A 16,468-nucleotide genomic window follows, 5' to 3' on the forward strand; every position below is an offset into this window, starting at 1 on the left:
ACTTCTAGCTACAGATCATAAAAATGCCAATAATGCAAGAGGCGGCAAGATCATTCAATGCACACTTGTGCTATATACTTAAAAGTGGAAATGACAATAAATTATTTTGCAGGTAATTCGTATCAATACAGTTGAGAACATTTCAAAGTACGCTAAGTAAACATGCATCAGATTTTAGTAATTCTTGTAATACTTGACAAGTATTTTAAGAAGTGAACCTTAAGAAGTATTTTAAGAAGGTAACCTGCCGGTATAAGTCTGATTTCTATCCTAAGCAAAACTGGAATATGGGCTCCAAGACTCAGAAAAGAAACAAACCAAAAATAACATTTATTGCCAATCACCACTTTTATGCAGAAAAATCTGATGCCAAGATGAGAATTTCTTGGCCAGGTCAATACATAAAACTATAGTAAGTAGAAAAAAATCAATATATTAAATGGATCACGCACTATTGCAAGCTTCAGAATTTTGTGAATGGTATGTGGTTTAACTCATGGAAGACAAAACCAAAAAAAGGCCTCGAGGATTTGTCAAACCAAAACTGCTCCAGACAGAATTTTGTACAGCTGTTCTCAAAAAAGCACATCCAAGGGAAACTGCAAGCTCCTGAAATTCATTTCAGTCTTCAGTCATGCTTACTATTGAAAGTGTTTTCTGATCTCTTAAATTCGTAAGTTAGAAGTTCTTCTTCAAAGTTCTTTGGAGCTGGTGAAGAACAGTTCATTCTCCTCCTTTTTGCTGTAATGTCTTAGGTCTGTGATGATTTATGTCTCGGCTTGAGCTGCCTCTTCTCTAGAGGAAGCATTCCTTATAAGTACAGCTCTAGGGAGAACTTGGCAGAAATCTGTTCCTGTCTCTTAAATACTAAGGCAAAGATCAACAGAGAGACTAATAATGTTAGGAAGCCACCTACGCAAACTCACCTTGCTCAGCCAGATCAAACACCTATGTTATTAAAGCCCCAAAATAATACACCTAGACTAAATATGTAAAAGTCTACTTGGAGATTTGGCTTCCTCTGCATTCCAGGAAATAAGGAGAGACATGAAGAAGTACATAAAAGCTAAGATTAACATGATGCTAAAACCACCAAATATAGGCAAGGAAATAATACTCCTTTTTTATAAAGGCTGGCACAAACACTCGTGTCAGTTTTTCCTCCCATTTTTAAGTTGTACTATTTATGCCTCCTTTCCTCATTTTCCCCAAACTGTCACCCACATCCAATGGCCCAAAAAGACTACTGTATCTTTTCACAATCTTTACCTGCTTAGAGCAGAGGACAACTCTTGTTGGTATTCTCAGCAGCCTTTGACATTACCAGCCTCTGTACTCCTCTAAGCTTTGTCTAGCACAACTGTCCTCTCCAAATACATTCATGATTGTTCTTTTAAGTGCACCAGTGTAGCAATACATTCACAACTACAAACTTTGGCATTAATTTTAACTCCTTAAGTATACCTTTGACTTACAACACAATTCAATTAGGTCTCCCTAATAAAACCACTTGGCAGCTGTGCTAATGATACTAAGAGAGCCTGGGAGATATTGTTGCCTCCCCCTACACAAGCTACTTCCTCCATGGCTTTCTCTCTTCCACCATCCTAAACCTACAGCTTATGCCCATAGCATGAACAGCACCTTCTAATCATCCACCTCCTCAAAGCACCAAAACCCAGGCATTTCCAAATCATGCTACATCAAACCAGGACTTCACCCAATCTCTACTTTATGTATTGTCTAATACAATTTCTCTTTTCTAAACTCATGATCTTGCTCTCCAGACCACATGGGAGTGACACCTTTCTAATCACTTAAATCATTTTATAACTCCACATCTATTTTTAAACCTCCACAGTTAAGACCATGTAACAACTTAAGAACGTAAATCCTTGTTCGCTCCAGAACTACTCCTTTACCTTTACAATCCAGGTGCCAGTTACCCCTTAAACTCTTTGCATCGTTTTGCAGCACCACTTAGGTATGGGACACGACCAAAGTATCATGTAACTTCTCTTCCTCCAGAGCCACCCTTAAAAGCTCACCACTACCAATTCACCTACAGAAACCAGTACACCAACCACAACTAGTTATATAACAAGCTAGAAATAAAGTGTTCTTTTCTATATTCTACCATTACCCCCAACCCAGGCTGGTGGAGGGAAAAGGACAAGGTGCAAGCTACATAATAGAGAATAGCTTGCTTTATAGTGCAAAAATATTTTTTAAATGTGAATTGAGTATCTACCTTTTGTTGTACTCATGACTAGGGAGTCATGATCATAGAATCATAGAATCAGTGAGGTTGGAAGGGACCTTTAAGATCATCAAGTCCAACCATTAACCTACCCTGATAAAAACACCACCACTCCTAAACCATGTCCCTAAGCACCTCATCTACCCTTTTCTTAAACACCTCCAGGGATGGTGAATCCACCACCTCTCTGGGCAGCTTATTCCAATGTTTAATAACCCTTTCAGTGAAAAAATGCTTCCTAATATCCAATCTAAACCTGCCCTGACATAACTTGAACCCATTTCCTCTTGTCCTATCACTTGTCGCCAGGGAGAAGAGGTCAGCTCCCATCTCTCTAAAACCTCCTTTCAGGTAGTTGTAGAGGGTGATAAGGTCTCCCCTCAGCCTCCTCTTCTCCAGGCTAAACAATCCCAGATCCCTCAGTCGTTCCTCATAAGGTTTGTCCTCCAGACCCTTCACCAGCTTTGTAGCCCTTCTCTGGACACGCTCCAACACCTCAATATCCTTCTTGTAGTGAGGGGCCCAAAACTGAACACAGTACTCAAGGTGAGGCCTCACCAGTGCCGAGTACAGGGGGATGATTACTTCCCTAGTCCGGCTCACCACACTATTCCTGATGCAGGCCAGGATGGTGTTGGCCTTCTTGGCTGCCTGGGCACAGGCATGATGATCCTTGCATTGTCAGAATCAACTCGGAGTGGAAGACACAGCTCACACTTGCAGAACAAAGGACGCTACTCTAAAAGCACTTTTGGACAAATTGTTTCTTTACAACACTACTGGTTAAATTTGTTTGAGCTACTATACCTACTTTAAAATGTGTAAATGCAAGGAAGACTTCAGAATAATTTGATCTCAGAAATGTATGTTCAAAGTTAACTTCAGTTAGCTTCATAAAATGCCTCCAAGTAACCTATGGCCAGAAACTATCATGAAATGGTTTTATGGCAGAAGTTAAAATTAGTTTCAGAGCAGAAACACAAGTCTAACAAGTGACAAAAATTAACCATAGAGCAAGTTGTATCTATCAACTGAAATTTTTAATTCAAAAAGTGCTATGAAAAGCACGGTATAATTCATGTATTAGTTATCGAGCTAGATAATGGAGTAACAGTAATATTTACGCTTAATATAGTAAGGTTAGGACTTCATGTTGCTTTCAGATCTTAACAGTTATGAGTCTTCGTAAGCTGATGCAATTTTCCAACTAGTGTCAGCACTAGGAGCTCTGCTTGTCAGAAAAATGAATAGCAGCATATGAAAAAGGAAGATATTTGGACGCTATCATTCAGATATTTGCAAGACCTCACTCTTTCACACATTGTAAAAATAGTTCTCAAAGAGTTAAGGAGATATGAAAATGGAGACTCACTCAACAAATATGGAAACAGCCAACTTTACGTCTACCATTAACTGAAAGTTATAATGAAAATCAGAACTGACAGACTAATCCTGTTTTTTTAACTGCCAAAGAAAACAACTAGAACCTCCTTACTGAAAGTAAAATTAAGGCATCATTTCTGTAGACCATGAACTCTTTGTCCCTTCTAAATAAACATGACAAACTGCATGTTCTGATGTTTTACTAAACTGTATACAACCTTAGCTGGAACAACCAGTTAAAAAAATTGTTTCCAGACTAGTATGCATTTTGTCCTGCAACATGCTGAATATTTTCCAACTTCTAGTTGAGAAATAGATGTCTGAAACCTTACAAGCACAACCTTAAGTAGAGATCTCTAGAAAAATAACGTTCTTTAGCTCCAGAGTAGTCAGTTAAGACTGCTGAACAATATCATCCCAGCCCTGATACTCAGAGGGTCTGCAGACACCGCAACAAAATAATTCTGCGCAGGCTGCCCTGTTTGATGCAGAAGAGCACCAGGCAAACATCTACACAATCATCGTGGACAGCTAATTGAATACACAACGCAATGCCTTCTCCTCACTCCCTGCTTACTGTCGGATTGCTGGGTTGGTGCTGAAAAGCCTCTGAACCCCTTGCTTACAGCCCCAGAGGAAAGCCAACTTGTCTCAAAATTTTTTTTCAAAAAAAAAAAATTTTGCAAAATCAAAATTGTAATTTAAATAGAGAAATTACATATTTTAGAAGCGGGGGGTTTGTAACTATTTTGAAGTTACTTTTGCATTTTCTTCAAAACTTTGCCGAAGGAAAATCTCCTCTGTTAATAGATTTTCCGTGTTAACTTTAATAAGGATAATCTTTTGTGGCAGGCAATGCACTTACCCAGACACCTTACATGGAAACAATACCGGAGTTAACCGTTAACTGTAACACTTAGCTGTTAGTCTTTCCCAAAGTCCAGTGAAATGTCTGTGTAACCTGGAGTCACCTCTCCTTGATTAAGTTGATTAAAGGGACGCTCAGCTAGCCTGAATGCTAGGTTCTGATATACAGAGCATATATTAAGTGGCTGTTACTTTTGGCTGACAGCACCACACTCTGACTCTATCACTATTGTATCAACACTACAAAAACAGCTCTGGGCACAAGCAGGCTTTGGCTCTTTATTTAATAAACCGGCAAGAAGCACAGCACCGATGCTTCTCTCATTCTTTCTCTCCAGTCTCAAATACACAGTATAAGCTACTAAAATGATTATTAACCACCTCCCTCCTCCTTTTAAGAAAATGGTACATCTCCACTGGTTACACCATTTAACATAAACATTTATGTTTGTTACTAGATGTATTACACTTTGAAAATTGGCAACCAAGTGACAGATGCCACAGGTAGACTCCACATAAATTGCTTCAAGCAATAAGCCCTGTTCCCAGCCAAGCTGGGCCTGTTCCACAGCCAGGCGGACTGCAGCTGGCCCCCTCTCCGGCATCAGCACCGCTTCGTTTTTAGATCAATTCCGATCTCTTTTCTAACGCCTGTGCCTTCGGGGTGCTTGGCACACCCACAGACCTCGCCGCGCACGGTCCCTGCACCCCACCCCACAGCAGGCTTTCTGGCTGGGCCCCAGCAGAGGCTGTCCTGCACACAGCTACCTACAGCATCAACGCGGTCCTCAGCGGCCTCAGAGGCAGCTGGGAAGATTAAATCCCAGATCCCTCTCCCCGGAACGCTGGATCCTCCCTGCCAGCCCAAAGAGACATTAAGCCTTTAGTTAAGATGTTTTATGACTGTTTTCTTGAGACACAGCAGAATGCAACAGCTCTGTCCCCCAGCCCAACACCGGAGCCTGCAGAGCTGAAGGCTGTGTGCAGGCCACTGGAGGTCTGCTTTCTGTGCAGGAACAGAAGGTTCCACATGAAGGCACTTGAGAGCACAAGACCTGCCAGCTTGGCACTGAAAGACCAGGCCGGCAAAGAAAGGACACGGGACCACATCGCTCTGCTTGGGTTGCGCGTTGCCATGATCACTGCTTCCAGGCCACCTGTGGAAGCACTGCCAGGTTAAAGGACACTTGGGGAGAAAACTCACTGTGGTGCAACACAGGGACTTCAGCCCAAGGAACAGCCCAAGGAACAGCCCAAGGAACAGCCCAAGGAACAGCCCAAGGAACAGCCCAAGGAACAGCCCAAGGAACAGCCCAAGGAACAGCCCAAGGAACAGCCCAAGGAACAGCCCAAGGAACAGCCCAAGGAACAGCCCAAGGAACAGCCCAAGGAACAGCCCAAGGAACAGCCCAAGGAACAGCCCAAGGAACAGCCCAAGGAACAGCCCAAGGAACAGCCCAAGGAACAGCCCAAGGAACAGCCCGTGACTGGGACACATTTCCTAGAAGGAAACGATGTGTTCCAAACTGATAGCACAAACACTAGCACTCCCTTTGTTTACTCCATGTAAATTGCTGCTGTAAAAAATGTAATTGGAAGGAACACCTCAAAAGTATTTACTCATATATATTTTATTTGAACAGCTAATATTAGAAGAATGGCAGATTCAAATACTTTCCAAGCTGACAAAAGATTTCAAGCTCCTGCTGTGGAATATGCCTACTAAACCAGTGAGAAAGCTTGAGTCTGGTACTTGTCCCAAACCAAAAAAAAAGCAACCAACTGCAAAATGGTTCAGCATCTCTATTCAAACATTTGATAAGGTCTTGCTCCTTTCTTCAACTCCCATTTCTCTCCTGAGCTCCACTCCTCTGCAGCCACAGGACGAGTTGCATCAGCCTCTTGGTTCAACACAAGCTCACCCTCGGAACGTCTTCCAGCAGATTGTGGCCCAGCTCCAGCTCACCTCAACACTGTCTAACCGCTACCGCAGACCCAAAGGCAGGGACAGGAACACGTGGCAGGGGGAGAGGGACAGGTGAGGGAACAGGACTACCATTTTCCAAGGTAATTAAGACACCTCACAGCTTACTAACCAAAGATATGAGATACATTTACATATACGGAGGTGAAAACCATCTAGACCATGGTTTTCTCTGCTTTGTCTTAACTGTATTACCAGAAAAAGAAATTTTATAGTTTTCTCATGCAACTGCCACCACTCCTTTGCCACCTGTTCCTTTCAAGATACAGCTGTGAAGATACTTTTTCTCCCAGGTTTGGTCCATCTTCTGTCTGAAGAGCTACCCGTTTCATGCCACCATTATACATCTTCCCACTTTTATCCCTCCAGTACCTCTTTACCCTATGCCCATTAATAATGTTAATGCTCTATTATCCATCTTCAACTTCAAAACAGTAGATACAAACAGCTGCTCACTGTGGAATGAGTCAGTGCTACAGAACAAAACAAAACAAAAAAGCGCAACATATGAACATCTCCTTACCTTCTGTGCTTTATCCTTCTGAAATACAAATACAGGTGGAGCAATGGCAGGTTTTTCTGTAAAAAGAGAAATCGTTGGGTTTTTTCCACATTCATTATTGACTAATATGAAAGTGTTATGTTCTACTGACAATGAATCCCTAAACCAGTTAAATCTCAGTTAGACAAATTGTTTCCACTGGTTCCAGTTAACATGTAATTATAAGGACTTGATCTTCAAAGGGAAGAAGTGTTTTACGAACAATACAACTGATATCTGAAAGCTATTTGTCTTTTCCCTCCCGATTTCTCTATTTCAAACGAGTATATTCATCGTATTTAGGTACATCAGCAGGGAAAGGCCCTTTGCTGCAGTAGTCTACTTTCTGAACACATGTAAGTTTTGCACACAAAGGTTTTTCCTTCCCCAGTAATGCATTAATGCAAAGGGAGTTTTGCTGTACACACCCACGTACCCCTTCTTAAAGGTCGCCTAACTCTGACACTTGATTATACGTGTTTTTCATTACCATTGAAACCTTTAGAAACATCCTAAATCTTCAACGTTCACAGGTCTACAATTTAAACCATATATACTATATATATTATTACAGAGACACCAGTCTTTTCTGCATAACTTAAGAGCACGTCTGCTTTCTACTTGAAGTTCTGATTCAAATATTAGTGGGACACTATTTTCTAAATAAGCACATCAACATTTAGTCTTCAAGACCAGAATGAATTGCTAGAATGCATGTATTTTTTCCATTGTCCTTAATGACCTCAAAACTACCTCAGTGTCATTGACAAAAAAAAAAAAAGGGAGGGGGGGGGAGGGAGCAGATAAACCAGAAATGAGCTTTCCTGAGAGTTTAACAAACTGATACAGCTTGTGCATGAGTTGTATTTGAAGAGGAACTGTACATATGCTATGCAGTCAGTAGCCCTTCTATATGTTTGTAGGGATAAAAATGAGTACAACGTTTAAGTCTGTTTTCAGAGTGAGACTACTGTGAAAGTAGGGGATTTGGGATGAGCTGTATTTTGGCTAATTTCCTTGCAAAAGTTCCATTTTTGCAATTATTCAGTCTTACAAACAAGACTAGACATTTAAGAAAATTTTGATTTTTAAAACTAAGAATTTGAAAGGCTACCATAAAAAAAAAATAATCTATAAAGTCATCAAGAAGAATTACCTTGTGTCTAAAAATAAAAGACCATATCACAAAACCCTCCATAAATCCACTGCAGTAAAGCACTTGTGTCAGCATATAAGGAAAAGGAGAAAAGACTGTTCATTTGGGAACTGCTAGCTATTAGATTAGTTTAGCTGAAAAAGTCAAACTTTACCAACACTTAAAAATTATGGTAATTATTCTAAGAACTCTGTGCATTTATCCGTGAGGGTGGAAAACCCTCTTTCCACTCTTCTGTGGGTCTAACTCAGAGGGATAACCCAGCAAAAACATTGCAAGACTGATTTTGCAAGACTGTCATAACTTGTTCTACAAAAGGTAAAATTGATTAGGAAATAGAGCTCCTTACTGCAGCATTTTGCCTGCTCCTTTTTTCCCCTTCTTTTCCAAGTTCCTCTATCCACCAAATACTGCTGAATCTTAAAAATGCTTATTAACGAGAGCAATGCAGACAATCTATTTCAAAAATGAAAAACAACCTACTAACTAATGAAGGTCATCAACAAAGACTTAACTGCTATAACTGTCGCCCCCAAAAAAAGTTTGTTGAAACAAACCAGGGATCCCTTTTCATTCCCTTGGCCTCAGTAAAACCTGCCTGTGGGAGGCTCCGCTCATGTTAAGGTTCAAGCTTTTAACCCTTCGCTTCAAAGTGCTGTTCATTTCTTTATACCACATTCAGTACACTTTAATATTCATTAATACTGTAATTACAGCTACAAGTAGCATGCATTCTACCAAACTACTTTTATCCAAGACTGCCAAAACAGTCAATAAAATGTTGTATTAGTGTTCTTCCCTTTTGGGGATCTGCCCAAAGCAGGACTTGATTGTGCAATGCACAACATGCAAGAGACTCCTGTAACCAAATTCCACAGATACCAAAGAGAACCGAACAGAAAGGAACTACTTGTCTATTTGGTGCTTAATAAAGCATTGAAGTACTGAGAGAGAAGAAAGCAAACAATAAAAAAAAAAAAAAGCAGATCCCAAACCAATGCAAAGTGCAGAGGAAACATGGGATGGATGGCAAAAGGCTAGAATGGGGAGCCAAAGAAGTTGATGCAAAGGAACAGGACAAAACAGGAGATGGAGCATGGTGATGGAAAACTGAGTACTCACAAAAAAAGAACAGGGATGCCAGAAACAGCAGAAAGCTCACAGGAAAAAAAAAAAAAATAAATAGAAGGGATGGAAGAGCCAAAGGAAAAAAAAAAATGGAGTGGGGAAAAAAAAATATCAAATATTAGAGACTGCCCAGCTATGGCAAATGAGACTGGGAAAAGCAGCTAGTTAAACTATGTCTAGTCCTGTTAGTCAAGGTGGAAAAGATAACACTCTTGTGCAACACACAAGAGTTTCTACCCACTGAAGGAACACAGCCTTCCAGTTCTCAAGATCTAGGAATTTCACTATTACTCTTGCTGGATGTGAGACCAACTAAAATGATGGCATCTGGCAGGAATGACGAGGAGAGAGCAGGCACTCACAGCTACCAACTACACCTGCGCGTAGTCAGGCACCTTCTTTACCGGGGAAAACTTGTTCACCATGGCCTTTCTAAAGTCTGCAACAAGACCACAATGCTGGAAGTGTTTCCCTAATTCTAGCCCAAGGCAAGAAGGGATCACTAGATTGTCTAATCCGATCACCTTCATTAAATGCTGCATATTTTTCTGAGCCTTATTGTTTTGGGGAAACATTTTCAAAGGCATCAATTATTGAAGATATTAAAAGCAAAGGATTATTGCCCTCAATCATCCACTACTTCATACGGTAAAAAAATCCAGTGCCAAATTTCTCATTCAAATGTCTGGCTTCAGCTTTCAGTTCATATTCCTAGTTATGTTTTTTGAATTCATTTATGTACTAGATAAAGAGCTCTCTAGCATTTAACGTTTTTCCTACAAAAGCACTTACACAAACCATGTTTTCCTACTGACTGAAGAATCCCTACAACAGATTTTATTTTTGTAGAACAGGAATGCACGTTAGGTAGTTGGAGTTTTATCCCACATGGTGAGATTGGCAGCTTATTAAGTGCTACTCCAAAATGAGAATTACACTGTCATTTCTACTAGCCACCATCAGAGGCGGACAGTCCTGTTTGCACTTCACAAGCACACTTCCAATCCACCAAGGTGTCTGAAGGATGACCTACAGTGAAATGGATCTGTCAGGTCCATAGAACTGTCACCAAGGTAAAGGGAAAATAAAGTAGAAAAAAAGATGGGGGAAAACAAACAAACAAACAAACAACTTTCAAACTTCAGGTAAAATACATGTAAAATAACATGAGATCTTCTCCTTCATCTAAAATATGAAGAGAGACAGCACATAGTTCTTAAATATTGCAGAACAGACTTGTTTTTTCTCCAGACAAGCAAAAAGAAACAAGGTACAGAAACAATGTCAATTTTCTAACCGAGGCAGTCTCAGTGAAGGTGTCCTGAGAAAGCTCAAGCATGTAGGGAGGAAAGCAGACCTTCAGTAATTACTGCCATAGAGACTGCAAGTGTCCAATCTGAAGCTCTGGAACCTGAACAGACCACTCAGTTTCTTATGAATGGTGGTAGGCTGTCAAACCAGCCTGAAAAATGACTGAATCCACAGAACTCCTCCCTGCAGTTTATTCATAAGTTTCAGACATTTCAACTTGGATGAATAATTACAAAAACCGTAAAAGCTGGCTTTCACAGGCTAAATTCCTTTAAGGTATTTCACTGTCGAGTCATTAACTATCAATATCTGCCCCATGTGCTGTCAGAAAAAGCTTGGAAACCAAAACACAGAAGCAGAAAATACTATTTCAGTGGCTCAGGTAGAGCTATCTTCTTTGAGTCAGATATACTATTTAACGTGTGATTTTTAATTCAGATACATGACCACTTGTAGCTGTACCAAACTCTGTGATGTCAACAATGTTTCCTGGAACTGGACAAAACATGGCCTTGTTCTACCTCTCCACCCCTTCACACCAATGCAACCACAGCAGTTGGTGGCATCTTTAGCAGCCGCAGCAGTTACTTTTGCAATACAAAGTTTTAAACCTTCACTGCAGCATGAAATGACCCATTACTGAAAAATCCAATGGGCATTTTAAGTGTATGGATGCAAAAACCATGCCCCTTTTGAATCCATCTTTGAAGGCCACATAAGTGAAAAAACAAGGTAAAATGGCATAAAATGGGGGGAGGAGGAATGGGTATAGTGCAGAGGTGCTTTTCTCTGTATAGTTACCAGGCTTACAGAGTAAATCCCATGGCAGAGCAGTGACAAAGGCCAAAAGGACATTCTTCTCCTTTGCCACCAAGACCATTGTGTCTCTACCATAAGAGTACAGGATAATTCAGGTTGGAAGGGACCACAGGAGGTCTCTAGTCCAACCTCCTGCTCCAAGTAAGGTCAGTTATGAAGTCAGACCAGAGTAAGCAGGTTATCTATCCAGTCTGGTCTTAACTCGCAAGGACGGAGGCTGAGCAGCCTCCAAGGGTAATCTCTTCTACTGCTTGATTTTCCTTATGGTTAAAAAAAAAAAAAAAAAAAAAAAAAAAAATCCACAACTTTTCCCTGTATCCAGTCTGAACATCTCGTTCCATCTCTCATCTTTTGTCCTTCCAACATACACCACAGTGATGAACCTGGCTCTGTCTTTTTAATAATCCTGCCATAGACCCTGGAAAGTTCCAAATGTGCCTCTCTGAAGCCTTCTCTTCTCCAGGCTGAACAAGCCCAGTTCCTTCAGCCTTTCCTCAGAGGTCATGCAATCCAGGTCCCCGACTGCCTTGGCAACTCAAATTAATCTCCAGATTTTAGAAGGGACCCAGGCATGGGCTGTCACGAAAACAACTCTCAAATCCTCACCAGACCTACTGTAGCCAGGTTATTACAAGAGGAACTTACTTTTAAAGCTAAGAACTAAATTGTTTCTTTTTTTTCTTTTTTTAAATTTACTCCAAATTACATTTTAAAGTGCAATAGTGCCTGACTACATGGAAACCTATATGAGAGGCAGAAAAAAAACACTGAGAAACTTCCAGGCAAGAGAGCCTTGCTTAGCTCTGAAGAAGCAATCTTCACCACTAAAAGCATACAAGTTGGGAACAACTTCTCTGACTTTAACTCATCACAATACATCACCTGAGAGGAAAAAGTAGATCATACCTGTGAACAATAAGAGAGTGTTAAAAAGGAGAATAGCAATTATGTTGCTAACTTACCAAAAATATTCAGAGTGGTAATTTATTGCCTGTGAAAGGCTTATCTGAAGGTCAAGAAAAATTTAAGTTCAAAGTTAAGTTTAATTATGCTTATTTGAACAGCTCAGGCCGCAAAAATGTTTAGAATGTAAATAGTATCAAGATGAAAAAAGAGCACAATAATCATGCTAAAAAAACATATCAAAAGAGATACAGGCAATTTGCAGCATTATAAAATTCTAAAGGTGCTGATAACCAAATAAGACTCTTTTCCAGCAGCTACGAATAAACGGAAAGCAATGAGCAAGCCACCACAACAAAAGCTGATGGCCAAAAAAGACCCCACAAGCAAAGTCTAATCATACTTCCTATCAGAAAGTACAAGAAACACGACTGGATCATTTATAGCCAGCCTTCACTAGTGATGTCATGGTGAATATAACTGACATTGGAAAAAAAAAAAGATACTTCTGCCTCATTTTCAAAACTTTGATAAGTTGCTTTTCATGATGTAAAACATCTGATGTTCTCATTCACCTTCAAACGCTTTATTTTTTTGTCTCCTACAGCATCAGTAAGCAGGCTGCTTCCAGACAGTACTTCCACCACTGGCATGGGAAGGTAGAATGCCTTTTACATATTTGAGATGAAATAAAAATTCCATACACCATATTTAAAGTACAAACCTTTTGTGTTTGCAGAGCACGTGTTATTTCATTTCCAAAGCCTTCGTGGCATTAACAGAAATAGGTTACCCTCAGCGTTGGGTAATTTTACTATTTCAGCTCAGGTACGTCATATAAAGGAAATGTTACAAGTCAGAAATGGAAAAAAGTAGCTTTTTTTAACATGACAAGAAGAAGAACACCATGAGGCAACCCAACTACTTTGCAATGTACATTAAAGACTTATAAAGAACTCTAATAATTTTTGTTAACACAAAAATTGATGTACTTACAAAAATTATTAAAGTACTTAGACAGTTCTGTCTTGTAACTGAAATAGTACTTTATGGCATTTGGATGTGAATTATTAGAATATAAAAAAAAAAAAAAAAAAACAAACCACAAACCAAATCACTCAACGTAACTGTGCATGCACTAGTTTATCTGAGGTAAACCACCACAGGAAAAAAAGATCTCGTTTATAGGGTCTACAAACGTCAGGGACAGTGGCGCATGCCAGCTTTTCCCCTCAAAGTAACAACAGACCTTAGTCTCTCTCTGAAAGCTACCGTAAGGCAAGCAGAATTACATAGTCAGGGCAAAAAACCCCAGAAACAGCACAGAAGCAATGACAGCATCATACAAGTCTGGCAAAGGAATAAGTTTACTCTGAAAGGAACTGCTTCAATTCTCTTGCCTTCTGTACGTTTGAGGCAGTTACACACAATAAACTCATTACAATCATGAAGTGTATGCTTAGCAGTTTCAGAAAGCAAAAGAAATTGTGTTTGGTGTCTAAGGAGAGTTTGCCAACACAGGCAATGCAGGCACCTGCTGAAAGGGAAATGGGAGCAAAGCCATCAAGTTTTAGCCCCAAGAAAAACTTGTACCTTTTCAGTGACTGAAAGGTGATAAAGTAATTCATTCTCAACACACGGAGATCCTATCATCTAACGAGCAGCTTCAGAAGCAAGTTATATACAAACAAATTACTAGTTGTGTATTAACAGCAAGTTAATAAGAAAAGCATTCAGGTTTACATAAACATTTGCCTGACGGCAAGCTGTCTAGTGCTCCATGGACTTCACTGCCACACATGTGCAGTGTCAGTTTTAAGACATGATCCAGCTAGAATACCAACAAAGAACATCATACCAAAAGCTTCACAGAAAATTTCTAATACCACTCAGTGGCTACTTTATACAATAGTAACAATAACAATTGTGCCTACCATTCCAAAATCCTGGTTTTCAATGATCAAACTTCTCACAATGCCAGTTCCCAAAGCCTTTATCTCAATGGTACTAAATCTTTGTGACGAAGTCAGTCAAACTCCACACAGCCACGGAGAAGTTACTCTCTTCCTCTTCATTAGCTCCACACTTACCAGCTCATCTCCTCTCATGATGAGGGGCAATGCCAAGACCAGAACCTGTTCCTAGGAAACTTCACAGAACAAACTTCTTTGAAAGTGGCACTTGGACCACCTCATCCTTCACCCCCCTTCTCTGCAGTAGAGGACCCCCTCCCCCTTAATCCAACAACCTTCTTCTGCCAAGATACAGCTTGCCATCAAAGCACTACAAAGACGCAGGCGTACAGTTTCACCAACTCGCTAAAGAAAAAGGAAAGACAAGTGAATGGAAAAACTCCAGGAATTATTAGAATGAAGAAAATGAAGTAGTTACGAGAATATAAGAGGGAACGCTTGTAACTTTGAAGAAATGCATCACAGAAAGATCATCCATTAAAATCGTTTGAAGGCTTGAAGAACATTAGTAGAATGGTTACATGGAGGCAATATCGACATCTCAGTGGTGATACCTCTGAAGTGTCTGAAGACAGACAATAGACTAAGTGAGACATCAGAATCTAGAAGGTAAAGATAACTAATACACTGTTGGAAAAGGAAAAAAAAACTAATGAATTGAAACAAAGGGGTGCGACAGGTTAAAATGGTAAAAGTGACAGGTTAAAAGAGCTCTGCATTAGTAAGATGAAAGGACCCAGGCAGAACAACAGCAAATTTCAAGGCCAGGAGGTTTGTTGCAGAGTCTAACCAAGTTTCACTTGCATGAAAAGACAAGAAAAGTTGTCGTTCCAACACCCTAAGCAAAAACAATCTGCAAGAATGACTGAAACTTTTTTCTAGGTACTTGTGTCTACTATGTGTTAAAGAATAATTAGCTTCACACCTCACAATGAAGTATGATTGAGACAGCACTGTTGTACAGATCAATCAAGATTAAGGAATATTAACAGTTTTGTTTTGACCACGTTTCTTTTGTGAACATGAACATTTAGGTATCACATGCTTCAAACAAGAGAAGATCAATATGAAGCAGAAGATCAAAGAATTATCAGTACCAAAATAGTGGCTTCCGATATTTGAATGAAAATACCTGGGCACACAGAAAGAAAACATTTACCTACAGTACTGGAAAAATCAGAGTGATGTGTTTAAGAATGAGGAGAAAACAAAGTCACCCAAGAACATCATAGCCATGTCAGAGACAGCAAACCAGGCAAGTAGAAAGAGTATGGAATCCACCGACTTTCAGCAGGATGCCAATTCCAGAAAGCAGCACATATATTTGCACTGGTATACAAACAAAAGACACCTCAAAAATAGAACCAGAGGGAAAAAAAACCCTAACACCAGCCAATGCAGCCAATTATATTAGAATGAGCAGAAGAGACATTAGTTCAAAAGCAAGCTGATCTTGCTTAATCTTACGAAAGATTATATCACACTCTTATTGCAAGAAGAAACAGAACAGCAAAGGATAAAGATGACAACTCTGGAAGGAGATGCAAGCACAACTAAAGAGATTAACAGGTGAGGGAAGCACTGGAGTCAGGAAAGGGTGTGAAGAGAAAAAAAAAATAGAGATAAAATAAGGATGGCACCACACTTCCCTGTTCTCCCCGAGTCTACACAATTCTGCAAAAATACAGAGGTAGAAACACATGACAAATCACCATCAAAAGATGTAATAAGCACTGGTAATTTGGAATTCACTGTTGAGCTTTACATTTCCCTCTAGAATGGGGAGGTAAATGAGGGGTTTGCACAGCTTAAGATAGCCATCCCTAAACTTCTGGTTCTAAAAGAACACAAAACCCCATCAAAATGTATTATAAGGTCGTTATAATGACAGTATGTAAATATCATCATTAAGTTTCTCACAAATAGTCATTACACATTTGACTATCTACTACCATTCTTGAGGCCACTTGATGAGAGATCACTACCATTCTTGATGCCTCTCTGGGCACGGACAGCTCATCTCAAGTATAGAAGCCAGCACGCTGCCCAAGACATGCTGCATCACAGGATTTGTCAAATAACTTAAGTGTAATTATGTGGTTAGTTGCTTGTAGACTTCATCTTCAAAAGCTACACCTACAAT

General features: G+C 39.9%; 1 protein-coding gene across 1 annotated transcript in view; it reads right to left on the reverse strand.

The window, feature by feature from the left end:
* RANBP3 (RAN binding protein 3) overlaps positions 1-11,510 on the reverse strand; it is a gene marked incomplete at its 5' end in the record, with an annotated part of 45,591 nt that extends 34,081 nt beyond the window's left edge. Inside the window, 2 exons of the mRNA XM_082495374.1 lie at positions 7,018-7,073; positions 11,432-11,510. Coding sequence (XP_082351500.1) covers positions 7,018-7,073; positions 11,432-11,510 — 135 coding nt within the window. The remainder of the gene's footprint in view (positions 1-7,017; positions 7,074-11,431) is intronic.
* Between the last annotated feature and the right edge of the window lie 4,958 nt (positions 11,511-16,468).

The sequence above is a fragment of the Vanellus vanellus genome (genome assembly GCF_965231255.1).
Source record: "Vanellus vanellus genome assembly, chromosome: 25".
NCBI lineage: Eukaryota > Metazoa > Chordata > Aves > Charadriiformes > Charadriidae > Vanellus > Vanellus vanellus.